This window comes from Clupea harengus, chromosome 5, assembly GCF_900700415.2.
Source record: "Clupea harengus chromosome 5, Ch_v2.0.2, whole genome shotgun sequence".
In the NCBI taxonomy this organism is placed as follows: Eukaryota; Metazoa; Chordata; class Actinopteri; order Clupeiformes; family Clupeidae; genus Clupea; species Clupea harengus.
This window is the reverse complement of record NC_045156.1, coordinates 1,552,501-1,567,500: the sequence shown is the minus strand read 5'-3', so window position 1 is coordinate 1,567,500 and position 15,000 is coordinate 1,552,501. Positions and strand designations below refer to the sequence as shown.

At 45.6% G+C, this 15,000-nt stretch overlaps 1 protein-coding gene across 9 annotated transcripts in view; it reads right to left on the bottom strand.

Moving 5' to 3' along the window:
• The window catches only part of chl1b (cell adhesion molecule L1-like b), a 57,418-nt gene that overhangs the window by 9,238 nt on the left and 33,180 nt on the right, over positions 1-15,000 (bottom strand). For 6 of the 9 annotated variants that reach the window (XM_031567250.2, XM_031567245.2, XM_031567251.2 and 3 more), the window contains exons 2-23: positions 14,792-15,000; positions 13,931-13,948; positions 13,150-13,258; positions 12,577-12,767; positions 11,861-11,983; positions 11,263-11,433; positions 10,517-10,555; positions 10,177-10,288; positions 9,620-9,801; positions 9,157-9,288; positions 8,923-9,063; positions 7,937-8,048; positions 7,443-7,609; positions 7,193-7,358; positions 6,437-6,561; positions 5,702-5,803; positions 5,233-5,430; positions 4,924-4,994; positions 3,846-4,068; positions 1,729-1,844; positions 1,067-1,271; positions 853-975 (exon numbers count right to left, since the gene is read on the bottom strand). The exon at positions 14,792-15,000 is cut by the window's right edge and continues 32 nt beyond it. In XM_031567250.2, the coding sequence (XP_031423110.1) occupies positions 853-975; positions 1,067-1,271; positions 1,729-1,844; positions 3,846-4,068; positions 4,924-4,994; positions 5,233-5,430; positions 5,702-5,803; positions 6,437-6,561; positions 7,193-7,358; positions 7,443-7,609; positions 7,937-8,048; positions 8,923-9,063; positions 9,157-9,288; positions 9,620-9,801; positions 10,177-10,288; positions 10,517-10,555; positions 11,263-11,433; positions 11,861-11,983; positions 12,577-12,767; positions 13,150-13,258; positions 13,931-13,948; positions 14,792-14,891 (2,926 nt within the window). In that variant the 5' untranslated portion in view covers positions 14,892-15,000. The remainder of the gene's footprint in view (positions 1-852; positions 976-1,066; positions 1,272-1,728; positions 1,845-3,845; positions 4,069-4,923; positions 4,995-5,232; positions 5,431-5,701; positions 5,804-6,436; positions 6,562-7,192; positions 7,359-7,442; positions 7,610-7,936; positions 8,049-8,922; positions 9,064-9,156; positions 9,289-9,619; positions 9,802-10,176; positions 10,289-10,516; positions 10,556-11,262; positions 11,434-11,860; positions 11,984-12,576; positions 12,768-13,149; positions 13,259-13,930; positions 13,949-14,791) is intronic. The other 3 variants (XM_031567248.2, XM_031567247.2, XM_031567249.2) reach the window with 3 other exon arrangements.

Sequence of the window (15,000 nt, the reverse complement as noted above, 5' to 3'; positions counted from 1 at the left end):
ATGGAAACGTCCTTTCTTCTAAATCGGAGCGTGGCACTTGGCCTTGCTCAGCGGCTGCCTGGCGCGGAATCACACCCAATTAAGAGTCTCGGCTTCATAGACAATTAATATTGTAATTCGCCCCATCATCATTCTCGCCGCACCGGCATAATGTGCTGCCCCAGCAAATGCTTCAACCGTGGCGCAGTCCTCGGCAGGCAGGCTGGAGCGGCTGGCGGAGAAGCCAGAAGGCTGTGACACTGCGGCCTTGGGCATTGGCTCTTGATCTGGATCGTGTCACATCGGGGGTTGGGGTGTGTGGCTAACATGTTTTAAAAAACACCGCCACACCTAAAATTCACCTTATCACTTAGTGTATGTGTGTGTGTGAGTGTGTGTGTGTTTGGGGGGGGGGGCGGTAACATAAGGGACAACCTGTTCTAGCCAGATGAGGTTACATCATCTGCTCATACGGGTCACCATGCTGAGCCCTCACTTCCCGCACGATTGCCGCCTTTCCCTACAGTGGCTCCCTCCTCATCCGCAGGCTTACCCTTAAACCTCCACGGCTGCCACAACCCACTCCGGCGGCTGCCTGTTCCCGGAGGATTTCACCCCTCCCGGCCCTCCCCTTCAGCGGTATGAGCGCTAATCCACACACATTTTCCTCACATTAACATCTCCACCGGGCTACGTCTACTCGTGTTGGGAAGGGCCTGCATTATTCACACAGCATGCGGCTGTGTGTCACTCTCAGAGAGGAGAGAAGCACAACTACATCTCCTAGTGGTGAGACCTGGAGAGATCTCTTCTAAGAACAGCAAGACAGCAGATAGGTGCTTGGATGAGGAAAGGGGTGGGATGCAGACTTACTCAGCTGGTACTGGAGGAGGTACCCTGTGAGAACCCCATTGGGTTCTATAGGAGGAGACCAGGTGAGAGAGACAGAGCGCTTCTGGATATCAGTGCTCCTGAGAACGGATACCTGGTCTGGCACTGCAGAAGGGGAAAGACAAAATATTATTTGGGTCAGGTGTCATTATGCATGGACTATACGCTAAATCCTTGTGTTCTATGTTTGTCCAACCTCCTTCCGGGGTTCTGAAGGTGACCGGGTGGCTGCCGGGTCCGTTTCCTCTCCCATTGAACACCATGACAATCAGGCTGTATTCAGAGAAGGGCCTCAGTCCAGGGACCATGGCGTTGTTCCTGTCCCCAGGAAATGTCAGGGTGTGCTTCTCCCCGTGGCTTTTCTTCGAGGCCAGCAAACCACGAAGCCTCCACCAGTTGACCTGCCACAGAGGTCACCAACAAAGAAAGTCCACATGAGGCAGATGGTACCTAGACCTAAAGTTTGCACGACCAGAGTAAACTTTATCAGTGCAGGAAATCATTTTTTTTAAAAGGAAGTGAAAACATAAGGGAATGACTAAAGCGTTGGTCTGCTTCCAAGAATGTTCTCCAAACAACAAAAACACCTCCGGGAGCAGTCAAACAGTAGGCAGGTTTTTTTCTATTTCTTCACACGCAGGGAGCCAGCATGGCTTGGGGATGCTGTGGGAAGGATAAATGTATTCAGGGGGAGAGACGGATCTCCCGTCAAGAGTCTGTGAAGCAGAGAGCTGGAATGGTTTGCCCTGAGGCCAGGGGAGGGGTGTGCAGTGGTGGGGACTACTCGGGGCCTCTGGACAAGGGGTCGACCCCTTTAAGGCGGAATTCAAAAAGCAAAGGCGTGTTTTGAGGTATTACCCTGTAGCCTCCCAGATGTCCGTGCAGCTTGTCCTTGTGGACACGCATCCAGCTGACCTTCACCAGCGTGTTGTTCAGCACCTCCACCGCCACATCATCTGGGGCAGCAGACGGAACTGCAGAGCCACACACACACACTCATGTTAGAAGCCACATGAGACCCACAGCGCAACACTGCAGCCACTAACATTCACATCCCATTTAGCAATATGTGTTTACATGTTGTCCCATCCGTAACATTTAACATCTATCCAATCTTATTAAAATCTCGTCATTTTCTATTATTAAAAGCTACTCTCTCTGAATGCGGTAACACTTCATATTAAGGTTCCCTGGAGTGCGGTTGTTAATATTAATAGAGCATTTATTATAACTAAAGATGACTTCATTAATACTAGAGTTAATGGCTTGTTAATGAACGCTAAAAGGTAGGCTATAAAATTCAGGATTTGTCTTTAAAGTGAAAGGTTTGCTCATGCTAACTAACCTATAAATGCATGAATATTAACTGAGGGAGTCTTGATATAAAGAGTTACCTTGAAGGTTACCAAAATACTACCATCATCTATTCACACTTTATAATTTAAGGGATCTAAAAGATTACAGATTATGGCGATTGAATAACTAGTCTATTACGACATCAGACTACAAACCACAGCAAGTCTACAGGCTTTGACCTAGCAAACACCCACAACAACAGCTTGAGTGAAAAGCTAGACAGGATGTAAACAAAGAACAAACACAAAATCCACTAGTGGCAAAGGAGATGGGGGATTGTGTGTGTGTGTGAGGGAGAGAAAGAGAGAGAGAGAGAGAGAGACAGAGAGAGAGAGAAAGAGAGAGAGAAGGAAAAGAGGGAGGGAGATCTGAGCCTGCAGCAGAGTGAGACAGATTGAGAGGGAGAAGAGAGACAGAGAGGAAGAGAGAGAGGGAAGGAGGGAGGGAGACAAGAATGGTGTAGATCCTACAACACAGAGAAATAGTGACCTGCAATCCCATCAGGAGGGCAACTCCAAAAGAAAACTGAAGGCAAGAGAATAATTAGCACTGAAGATGTAAATAGCTCGGAGCTATGATAATATTTAATTTGTCGGCGTGCGGAGGAGTACAAAGCCTGTGTAAAGCAATCGTCCCCTAGTGTACCATTCAATATCCTCAATAAAGCCACGCAGCTCCCCACTATCAGTAGTCGGCAGGGAACCCACCTAAACCAGTGAGTGCTCTCTCCGGACACCAAAGATTGAGCCTGCAGGCCCTTTCAGACAGCTCACACTCACACACTTACACACTTACACACTTACACACTCACACACTCACACACTCACACACACACACACTCACACACTCACACACTCACACACTCACTCACACACACACTCACTCACACACACACTCACACACACACTCACACTCACACACTCACACACTCACACACTTACACACTCACACACTTACACACTCACACACTCACACACTTACACACTCACACACTTACACACTCACACACTCACACACTTACACACTCACACACTTACACACTCACACACTCACACACTCACACACTTACACACTCACACACTCACACACACACACACTCACACACTTACACACTCACACACTCACACACTTACACACTTACACACTCACACACTCACACACTCACACACTCACACACTCACACGTGGTGCTGTTGGTTTGTCAGTGTTTTTTTGTTTGTTTTTTTTCCCCCCAAGACTGCCTCCTCTTACTTTTCCATCCAAGCCGCCCAACCTCCACCCCGCTTCACAAAGCAAACACTTCAGCTTGACTGTGAATTCTTAAAAAGGAGGAGGAGAACCGCTGGGGAAGACGATGAAATTCAATGTGGTTAATACGAGCGTAGGCATTAGTGTGCACTCAGCATTTCTTGTGAATCTTTACCTGTTCCATATGCATTTAACAACAAGGTGAGGGCAAGAAAGAAAAAAAAAAGACTAGCAGTCAACAATACTCTGACACTTAGGGAGGGTGAACATCGATAGCGCCGCCGCTGCTGAATTAATGTAATCTGGGTGCGATACAGAAGAGGGGGAGAGAAAGAGAGAGAGAGAGAGAGAAAAAAGGACAAAATCACTCACAGTCCTCTCCCGAGTAGCCAGTGAGGATGCGGGGCTCGGGCGCCCAGCCTTTGTGATTTCGGGCCTGGATCTTGATCTCATACGGGACAAATGTGGGGGTGTCCGTCACCACGAAAGAGTGCCTCTTCACCATGTGTTCCTGCCAGTCCTCGTCTGAACCCTGCCGCTGGTAGCTCACTTTATATTCCAGGCCTGGGCCGTTATGCTCGATTGGCGCCAGAGCCTGTGGTAGGAGATAGGACGCAAGTGCCCCCATTTAATAATGGGCGCATGCCAACGAAATGAGTCAGTTAATAAACGAAAGCCACGAGGATAGCACCTGAGTTCAACATCTTCTACCTCTCCTCAGTCTTTCTAGTACAACGTGATGAAGCCCAAATGAAACGGAGTGAGGTTACATTTAGTAAAACCATGTTCCTCATCAGGCTTCAATAAATGTATCATTAAAACAGAAAGAATACGTGAGGTGGCCTGTGCAGCTTTGATGACGAGAGATAAGTCATCTTAAGAATAGAGACTCCCTGACTCCACATAATGGATGTGCGATAGAGAATGGAAGAGGACACAAGAAAAATTCACAAAGGCACACTATTAACAATGAGGAACCTTCACTATGAGGGCCAAGACTACATTATGATGGTGGGCTAGGAAGATAATAAGAAGGGCAGAGATTTATCTTTTTACAGTAGGCTGAATTTATTGCATGTAAAAAAAAAGAGACGCACACTCCCCAATCGTTCCCTTCTCACTTATTAATCAAAGGCTGCTCTGACTGACTTTCATAGGAATTCCATTCGCTTTGATCACTCTCACAATGGCTCACCACAGAATAATAAAAAATCTCCCCCAATTCCTTGTGCACAGTGCTTTCCCTAAAAATGCTCTTTCTTAGATGTAACTAAGATTACAAAATTATGACTGAGATTAATTTCTTCTTCTTCACTGAAAGAAAAATAAATAATAAAACAAACTTTTCCCTCACTTACATACATTTCCTCAGTATCTTGTTCCTCTATCTCAGGATCCTGTTGCTGAGGGTTACAGCCTGAGTATTGGAAGAACATATAACGTGTCTTACCTCCCAGTTAATATCCATTTCATGTGGCAAATGACCTTCGATTTTGATATTTTCAGGGTTCTTGTCAGGAGCTTTGAGAGGGAGAGGAGAAATATGGATTTTGTCAGTGCTGGGATTGTTAGTGGAAAAATGGGCTGTAAAATGTGCACATTAGGGCCTAGAATCTCAATGAGGGTAGAAATCAATTATTCCCAACAAGAAGTTCAACTAGAGGAGGGATTGCTTAGGGGAGAGGGCAGAGGCTAGCAGGTGTGCGAGTGTGGGGTACTAAAATAACCCGCTTCCGACGGACACTGAGAGATGACTCACCTCTCGCGGGAGTCTTGTAGTTCTCCGACGGCTCACTTGGACGCCCTGTGCCCACATCGTTGACCCCGGACACGCGGAAGCGGTAGTCGGCGTGGCCGTGGAGCTTCAGCGTGGCCGAGGTGTGGCTGCCGGGGACCCGCTGCGCCTCGCGCCAGATGCCCGGCTCCCGCTGGCTCTCCTCGAACTCGATGACAAACTCTGTGGACAAAAAGAAAACAAACCAAAAGATTAGCGGTGGTAATTCCCATGGTGCCCTGTCGGCGGGGCACGCAGCTCTCATTAAGGAGCCCATGCCTTAACTATGCAGATAACTCCCATCGACCCCTGCCACGTGAATAATGAAGCATGTCTACGGGAAATGTGTCAATGTGTCACACATTCATCATAACTAGGCTGTGTTCTGCCCTGGCCTGCTGCAGAGGTGCAACAGGAATGAAAAAAAGGCTGGTCCAAGGCATGGTCCAATTACCGGTGGTTGAGCTGTTGTGGTCGTCCCCCGGGATCCATTTCAGCTTCACACTCTTTCCGCTGAGTTCCGACAACATCAGGTCTTCTGGTGCATCAGGGACATCTGGGGGGGGAAAAACACGGCTTTGATAGATACACAGACAATACACAATCCTCTTGGGCTGCGACCTCAGACAGCACACCCCATGGAGTGCACTTGGCCTCAGAGTCCATGGCTTATTTTTACTTCCGTCCAGTCAGGCACATTTTGAGGATTTGACCAGGAACTCCCTAATCATTGAATTATGAACAAAGTGATCAAATTGAAATGATGCTAGGATATCCATTGTATAAATACTTTAAACATTATGCACATAATGTACATGTTATACATATATAGTTATTACATAAATGCATACAGAACAAGTGCAGTATGGAAATCTGGTCTTACTCAGGCATAATAGAACCTCCAGGTATTTATTAGGATATTGGGGAAAACTTTGATTAAGTCAGAGCAATTATTACCAAATCCAACTACCGGTTGTGTAATGCTCAAGAGTGCCTTTAATGTATCTTTAGATTATTGTGCTCAAACGGGATATTATGGCTTGTTTTAGGTTTTAGCACTAGCATATAAAAAACAAAGTGTTTTTCTTCTATAAAAACACCCTGTTTTTTCTATGTGTGTGTGTCTGTGCGTGTGTCTGTGTCTGTGTGTGTGATGCCAGAAGTGAATGTGTCAGACATACTCACTCACCCAGAACGATCAGCTGTGCCGACGCAATATCTTGGTCCACCGGGCTTCGGACCACACATGAGTATCTGCCCTGGTTTGAGTAGCTCACGTTGGCAATCTGGAGGATCCCATCATCCACTAAATAGCTGTTGGTGCAAGGATACAGCAAGGCATTGATCGGTAAGTCTCGCGAGACACAGCGCTTTAAAACATCTTGTCCCTAGAAAAGTTAGGCGGTGCTTTACTTTACTTTACTTTACAAGTTCTTCTCGATTTTGGTCTACTTTGAGCCTGCATCAACGGGGCATAGATAAAGCTGAAGATGGCATACTTAGAGACACCTGCAAATGGGCCCAAGTATAGCTGAAGAACCCGGTTGGACTGACATTCGGTCATGGTTGTTGTGGAGAAGACTCTTAGCAATGTGTGGGTGTATCTTGAGGTGTATCTGTTGTCCCTGGTATTGACATGTGTCCTAACCCATTGTGAGTATGAAGGGGGGTTGGTCTGGGACGCCAGACACCACTGTTGACCCTTCTGGAGGTGGTGTGGGCCTAATTCAACAAAACACTATCGAAGGAAGTCGCCCACTTGACAACCCCAGTGAAATGCTCACAAAGGCATTGTTGTTGTTGTTGTTGTTAAATATTGTTAAGTATTTGTATGATGGTTGTAGTGTGCTTACGCTAGGTTGTTGGGTATGCTGTGGGAAGTCCCCAACCAATAACATAAGGGATTTAACATATTTGCTGTGTATAACAAAAAAAAAAGAATTACCCCATATTCTCAGTCTCGTTGAGTGCTATCACCACCCCGTCTTTGAGCCAGAATGTCTCCATGGCGTGGTTGAAGGACTGGTCGAACTCAGCTTGACAGGCAAACTGTGCTGTGGTTCCTATCAGGATGCGCAGATCCAGCGGTGGGTCCACTATTCTGGTGGGATCTAGAATACGAAACAGGAGAAGATCCGTCAGACTGTGCTCGCTGTCTTAAATGAAACATCTGTGGTCCACTAGCCGACGTCCACCTTTTATTTCCAGGATGGCGGTGATGGCCGATAAGCCCTCCACGTTTTTGGCGATGCATGAAAACTCTCCCATGTCCTCTTCCTCCACTGCCGAGATTTCCAGGGAGCCATTCTCATGGAGGTGAAACCTTGGCCCTTCTACAAAATCGGCACTGTCTTCTTTGCTCCTGCGCATAAGAAGTAGAATAAAAGAGAAATTGTCCAAGTGCAGAAACACAGTGAGTCCACATCCTTTGTCCCAAATCAGATCCTTACCACAAACAATATTTCATTTAGTTCAGGACAGCTACTGAACATGACAACAGCGCCCTGCCTGGTGTTTTACTGCACCCTATTGGACACTGCTGGTGTTAATATTACCTGATGTCAATACCCAGACTCTGTTGGTCAAAATGAACATACATCTGTCTCCGTGGTTATGAGTAGGGACAGGGTATGTGTAAATCAGTTGTTGTTGATCTGGAGAGTAAGCAGGTGGTGAAATGGTGGCCTACCAGGTGATGATAGAGGGTGGCGAGCTAAAGGTTTTGCAGTGCAGGATCACACTTTTCCCCTCCACGGCTAAGTACTGCAGGCTGTCCTCCGTCACAATCACCGGCGGCAGGTCTGCATGGAGAGGCAATCAAACCACAACCAAAATAAACACTCAAAATGTGTGTGAGTGTGTGTGTGTTTTGTGCAAGGCATGTGATTTCAACCTGATTCACTGCAGGGGATAGCAGGCACACATTTGGATGGCGAATGCAGTATTCATTCAGAAAGCCAAACTGCGACTGTCATGGGCTTTCTCCCATATCTGCCTCCAGCAGGCGAGGCTGTGTTTTTAAACACACCACAGACACTGTGAAACTGGCTGGACTGCAAATAGACTTCCTGGCAGTTTATTGAAAAGCCAAACGGAGACCAGTCACTCTCTCTCCCTCTCTCTCTCGCTTTCTCTTCATGTTCTCAGATGAATGTGGCACATGGTCCACTTACTGCAGTTGAATAAGAATGGGGAAGACACGCGTGTTAGCATATAAAAGAGCCTAGCTCCTCTCTGAGAGACCCTCTGGGGGGACTGAGAGAAGGTATGTGGGTGACCTCAGCCCTCTGTGGCAGTCTTTTCCTTCAGCAGCCACAATAAAGGCAAAGGGCAGCTCTCCCTCTCAAGCCAGACACACACCCACACACACACACACATACACACACACACACACACACACACACACACACATCTGTCAAAGGAGCAGATGCTTCCCAAGCAACAGGATTTTCTCTCCACTCCACTTTTTTGCTTTTGTTTGTTTGTTTGTTGGTGTATCTTTTGCTCTGTCTCACCATGTTTATGTACTTCTTATCAATATTTAAATTGTTGGATTTGAAACGCCCAGCAGGGAAATGACTGCGAGGATAGATAGAGGCTCCAAGAGAAGAGAGAAGTCTGGGATACCCACTCGAGAGTCGTCCCAAAAGTTAAAGGCACAGTACGTGCACGTACTCATGATCATGATGTTGGCGTTGGCCAAGATGGTGCCGTGCTTGTTGGACGCTTCACACTGATAAGCGGCACTGTCGCTGGAGCTGGCCTTATGCAGGATGATCTTATCATCAAACACCTTCCTGTTGGTGGCCGGCACCTCTGTGGAGGAAAAGCAGAGCGCTCAGTGAGAGGGGCAGCACGGATAGGGTGGAGCATTGGTGCTGGACGGGGATGGGTGAACCGTAGCAGTACCGTTCAGAGGAAGGCCGTTCACCATCCACGAGACGGTGGGCTTGGGGTTACCGTAGGCCGAGCACTTGATGAGCACATCGGAGCCGATCATGCTCAGCTGGCTCTCAGGCTTGGCGTCCCACTGAGGGGGCTCTGAGAGGATGAGACGAGGAGCGTGAGTAAAGAGATGTGGTCAGTTTTCACAGAATTATCACAACCGTAAAAAAGACTCCTCGGTATGTAAGAGAGCGACAGTGTATGCCGTACGATGACAACTGCACATCTTCTAGTCTGCATCTTCTGCAAAATACTTTTCAGCAGCTAAGACGGTGGCCAGTTTAGTTTGATCAAAATAATAAACATAATTACACATATACTGGCATACACCAAAATATAGAATAACGCAATGTCATATTTAAGCTATACCTCAATATATAACTACAGACTACAGAGATAGAATGAGTGACCCTGAATGGACTCTCACCCTCCACTATGACGTGGAAGGAGTGGACGGCCTCGCCGTAGGAGTTCTTGGCCTTGCACTTGTACTGGCCCTCGTCCTCCTGTTGGACCTTTTGGATGTTCAGGACCTTCCCATGATTCTCCACGATGGCTCGATCGGGGAGTCCGTGGCCCACTTTGACCCACTCAACCTTTGGAGTGGGACTTGAGTCGATCGCAGGAGGAAAAGAGAGTGTTTGGTGAAGAGTGAGATGAAGTGAGATTTTCTCTGCTTCCTCCCTGCCTGCATGTGTTGGGTATTACAGCAATGCTAACAAACCCCTTACAATATATGTGATCTTTTAAAGATGTAAATTAGGTCGCTTAGAATGTACACGTAGGTAGAGCTTTGTGTCCTATGCCCAAATTTTACCATACTAATTTAGTCACATACCCACTGAAAATGTAAATACCAGTGATGTGTTTGACTCAAATCCATGAGAAAATGCAGGCAATGTGACTATAAAGGGATAATTGTTTGTCATATGGGCAAAGGTCATATTATTAGTAATATCTCAATGATAGGTAAAGCGTACTTACATCCCTGCAGCAATGCACTCCAGCAACAACTCCTCTCCTTTCACTAGGTGTGTGTAGGTTTGAACACCAGAGGGCGACAGAAGACTTGGTTTGCTCTTCAGAATGGAATTGGCTGCCAGGGAGAACAAACATGTTACGTGGGGAATATCTAATGGATATATATATATATTTATGGATATAACATGTTGGCTCCTTGTGTCTTCTACCCTAGCAACATGAAAGTGCCTGGACAGAAATGACCTGAAAGCATTTTTTTCTGCATGGGAAAAAAAACTGTTCTAACAAAACAATCATTCTATGTTTCATGGAAAATGTGTGGTTTTCTACAAATAGCACTTACCAAGACCGCTATCTGACGCTGAGTCACTCATTAACCCAGCTGAAATGGAGAGATGGGGGGAACATGGAAATGTGCAAATTAACTAAAAGAAAATAAGACCAAGCAGTTCATGGAAAAATATGAATAAAATGAAAAAAAAACATCACACAGAGAAGACAAAGGTAAGTGTGTGTGGATGCTCTCTGAGAAATGATCCCTTGCAGATGGCATTATCAACGGGGCTGCTTGAGAGCGTCCCATTTCTTTCACAAATTCCTCGCTGAAGGCCAACAAGCACTTGAGAGATGGAGAAATGAAAGGTTGTGGAAGTGACAGGAACACAATCTGTATGAGAATCTATCTCTCTCTCTCCCTGTCTCTCTCTCTCTCTCTCCCTCCCTCTCTCTTTCTCTCTCTCTCTCGCTCTCTCTCTCTCTCTCTCTCTCTCTCTTTCTCTCTGTCTGTCTCCCACTCTCTCTCTACAGAGGAACGAGCAGGGATACCCAAACTGCCCCTATCTGCCAGAGCTGAGATTACAGCTGTACATTTTCATCCCCTGTTGAGACTCAGTTCTGTCATCTGTCATCAAGTGGAATGTTTTAAAAAGGAATGTTGAATATAGAATGTGATGGCATCTGAGCGACTTAAACCAAAGACTGCGGTAGGATATCGAAATCTGTTATTTTTGTTACTTGTGCTGGTATAGTCACTACTGTGCACTAAACGTCAGAGCAGAAACAAAGTGTCTAAAGTCCTGATAAACATACTGCTTTTCACCACCAGAGACATGGCGGTTTTCTGCACAATGGTCCTGATCCTGGGGAAAGAGGCGAAGCAGCAGTAGTCCCTACGGCTGTCCCTCTGCAGAGCGTTGGCGAAGTACAGGTTTCCATTCAGGCCCATGGACACCCTCTCATCCTGCTCAATATGCTGGAGACCTGGAAGGGAAACAGGCAGGCAAAGCATGAAGTCCACGCTGCAGTCATGTAATGTATATGCATTCTTTAATGGATTCACTACCATGTACCATTTTAATAACACTGTATTCAAACACAAACAGAAAAAAACATGGAACCTTTTGGAATGACAATAATGTACGACTTATGCAAAGGACCCGGTTAAAGCAGATTCAGGGTTGACTGTTGAGAAGTGAACCACAATAACCCTGGTGAGAAATGCTCATGCTGAACACTAAACATACACTAGACGCAAACATACCCTGAACATTAGAAACACATCCGTTCACGTCCAACATCAGTACTTTAAACACACCAGTATGCTAATGCTGACATTTAACCTTTGCACCCCAGCATCCATCTCATCACCACTCTATCTGGAGTTGTACTACTACGCTGGGCCACTTACCTATTGTCATCCAGTAGATTTGCAAAGGAGGGATTCCTTTGGGAGGGTTGCATTTCAAAGTTACAGGCTGACCCTCCTCCACTACGATGGGATCAATTTTCTCTTTTGGGAATTTCGGAACATCTTAAACGAAAAAACAAAGAGCAAAACGAGACAAGAGAGAGAGAGAAAGAGAGAGAGGGGAAAAAAAAGGCAACAATCAGTCTTTGTTAAATCCTTTCCATCCTGCAGGTGGCAGTCACTGAATGATATTCACATGGGCTCTTTTAAATCAGAGTTGATTTACACTCCACTCTACAGCACTGAGGTACAGGGGAATAGCATAAAGGATGCCATTACTGTTGTTACACTGGCGAGACAAACGGGGCTGAGTGACTGAGGGTTGGCTGGGGTTTGACACAGTTACCTTTGAGCCGAGCCATCTTTAAGGATTTATGTGGTTTGCTCAGGAGCGAAATGAAAAATGTGTCCGGGGAAATTATATGGAGAGCAGATTTCTCATTCCTTTCTGTCTCCGTTCCCTAGCCCTAAAGGTTTGCTGGGGGAAGAGGACTGCTGTCTGGCGGTGGGCTTCAAGTAATTCTTGTGTGTGTATGTGTGTGTGTGTGAATGGTGTACACAACCCACAGAGGACCACTGCGTTTGCCTTATTGAATTTCGGGTCCCGTATCACGTTAGCGGAACAGAGCGAGTGTAGAGCGTTCGGCGATACTCACGGGGCACAACAAACTTGATCTCCTCCGATATTGCCGTGCCCAGTTTGTTTGAAGCGTAGCAACGGTAGATGCCCTGGAATTCTGTGAGATTCCCGCTGTTGGGAATGACGAAGGTCCCCGAGTCATCCTCCGCAAGCAGTCGGGGTTCTTGGTAAGGATCAAACTCCTGCCCATTTTTTGTCCATTGGAACCTATAGACAAACACACCCCATCACACATGGCCTTACATGTCACTGAGATGCATCCAAAGAGCTAAGAGTGCATTGACTCTAATATGCATTGCTGGCACTGATACCAAAAAAAATTCCAAATCAAACGATGTCAGAAGCTTTGAACAGGCGCTTTGAAATGCCAGTGATGCACTGGTAGTGTTTTTGGCTGGCCTGCTAATGAGCTCTCATCTCCCACTTTATTTATGTGTGTTTGTGCATGCGTTTGTGCGTGTGTGCGTGTGTGTGTGTGTGTGTGTGTGTGTGTGTGTGTGTGTGTGTGTGTGTGTGTGTGTGTGTGTGTGTGTGTATGTGTGTGTGTGTGTGTATGTGTGGTGTGTGTGTGTATACTGCAGTTACTCACTTAGGCTCAGGGTTGCCTTTGGCTTCACACGTCATGGAGTAACTCTCATCGAATGGGAAGGCGATCACGGTGTTCAGGGACTGTGCTGTGATAGTGGGGAGCTGTTCGACTGCAGGATGCAGAGGCAAAGAGATCCACATTTAAAGCAGGCAAACGCGCATTTATACTGAAAATCCCATAAAGTGTGCTTGCTGGGCTAGGCTGGATTGTTGGTTGGATTTTAAATATATGGGTAGCATACACAACATCAATGCTTGGAGTTAATTGTGATTTTGAAATGGCTTAAAAGCACTTGTTTATGATGCCCTTGTAGTATGACTAATGTCAAATAAACAGTTTCAGTTCCATGTCCTTTTTCATAACAAGGCTTTAATGAGTCTCTACATCAATGGCACCCAATCATTAAAAACGACTTTCATCGTTTCACACGTACACTTTCATTGCCAGATGACGAGTGAACATGGCCCCCAATTAAACGCCAATTTGTATCCTACCCTCCTGTTAATAGCATGTTTTGATATGATATGAACACTTTTGAAGTTGATAAAATATGAAACGCTTAGCTATGAGTGCTAAATCACAGAGAAGCACAATACTATGGGTGTGCTGTGTTTGACCAGGTATAAGACAGGCCCTGATATTAGAAATGAATGATGATAGTGTAGATGAGATATGGCATCTTTGGATTATCATGTCTTCTAATAATGAGAGACAACCATAGAGGTATGGTCACATGACGTCACTACGGTGGAGAAAAAGGGACAAACCATCACACACTTACTGTTTATCAGACTTAAAACTAGAAAATCCAGTGCAGCCAGGGAAACAAACACAAACATAGGGCCAGTTTCATAAATCACTTTCTTCATTGGAGCACAATCTTTCCAGATGCATTAAACAGATTTAGAGCAGTGTCTTTGAACAGTAGTTTGTTTCAGCCATGACTTGGATTCTTTCAGAAGGGTTAAAGCATTAGAATTTTACAAATTCTTATTTTGTATTTTTTTTATTTCTTTCTCACTTAGAATTGAAGCCCTACAGATATACTGTGAATAATTTAAGACAAGTAAAACTTGAATCTGGTTTCCACAGCAACAGTCAGCGTGTATAGTAAGGCTGCCTGCTGGGAAAATGTTTGAATGCAAAAACACAGCTTTTCATTGATTCTTCTCACATCCAGTTCCTCACTGCGGACCTTCACAGTTATGAACAACATACATTTTCTTACACTAGTCAAAAAAGGATTTGATATTGAACAAAGCCGAAACATTTATTAAGGGTATTTAATTCTGAGCACATTACGTATCATGGGTAATCACATGTAATACGTGAACATGAATAATTATTTTCATTTCATTTCAGTTTTTATAAAGTAGTACATTGATTATGTCAGTTAAGGGACTCTTAATGTGAAGTGTAATGTATTATTTGAAAACAAAATTGAACTTTAAGCATTTAACATAAAAAGGATGCTAACACTGCAGTTATAGCTTTCCTCTAGGTAACTAAAACATTACTGAATACTTGTTTTCATTAAAGCCCTTAGCATAACACTTTGCCAAATTTTTTAACACACAGATAAAACATCCCTGGTAAGTAAGAGTGGCAAAGTTGTAGGCATTTTTGAAAGATGGTTGCTTACCCTCCAGCGGGATATCCAGGGTACTGGAGCCAGGTGTCCCGCTGAAGCAAAGGACCACGCCCAGGAACAGGGCCACGCCCGGCCTTCCACACCACCTCATGCTTCCACAGACACACACACGCGTGCACGCACGCACGCACACACACGCCGCAGTCTTAGAGTACAGGGAAGAAGTGAGGAACGCAGCTCTCCGCCAAAGCCTCAGTTCA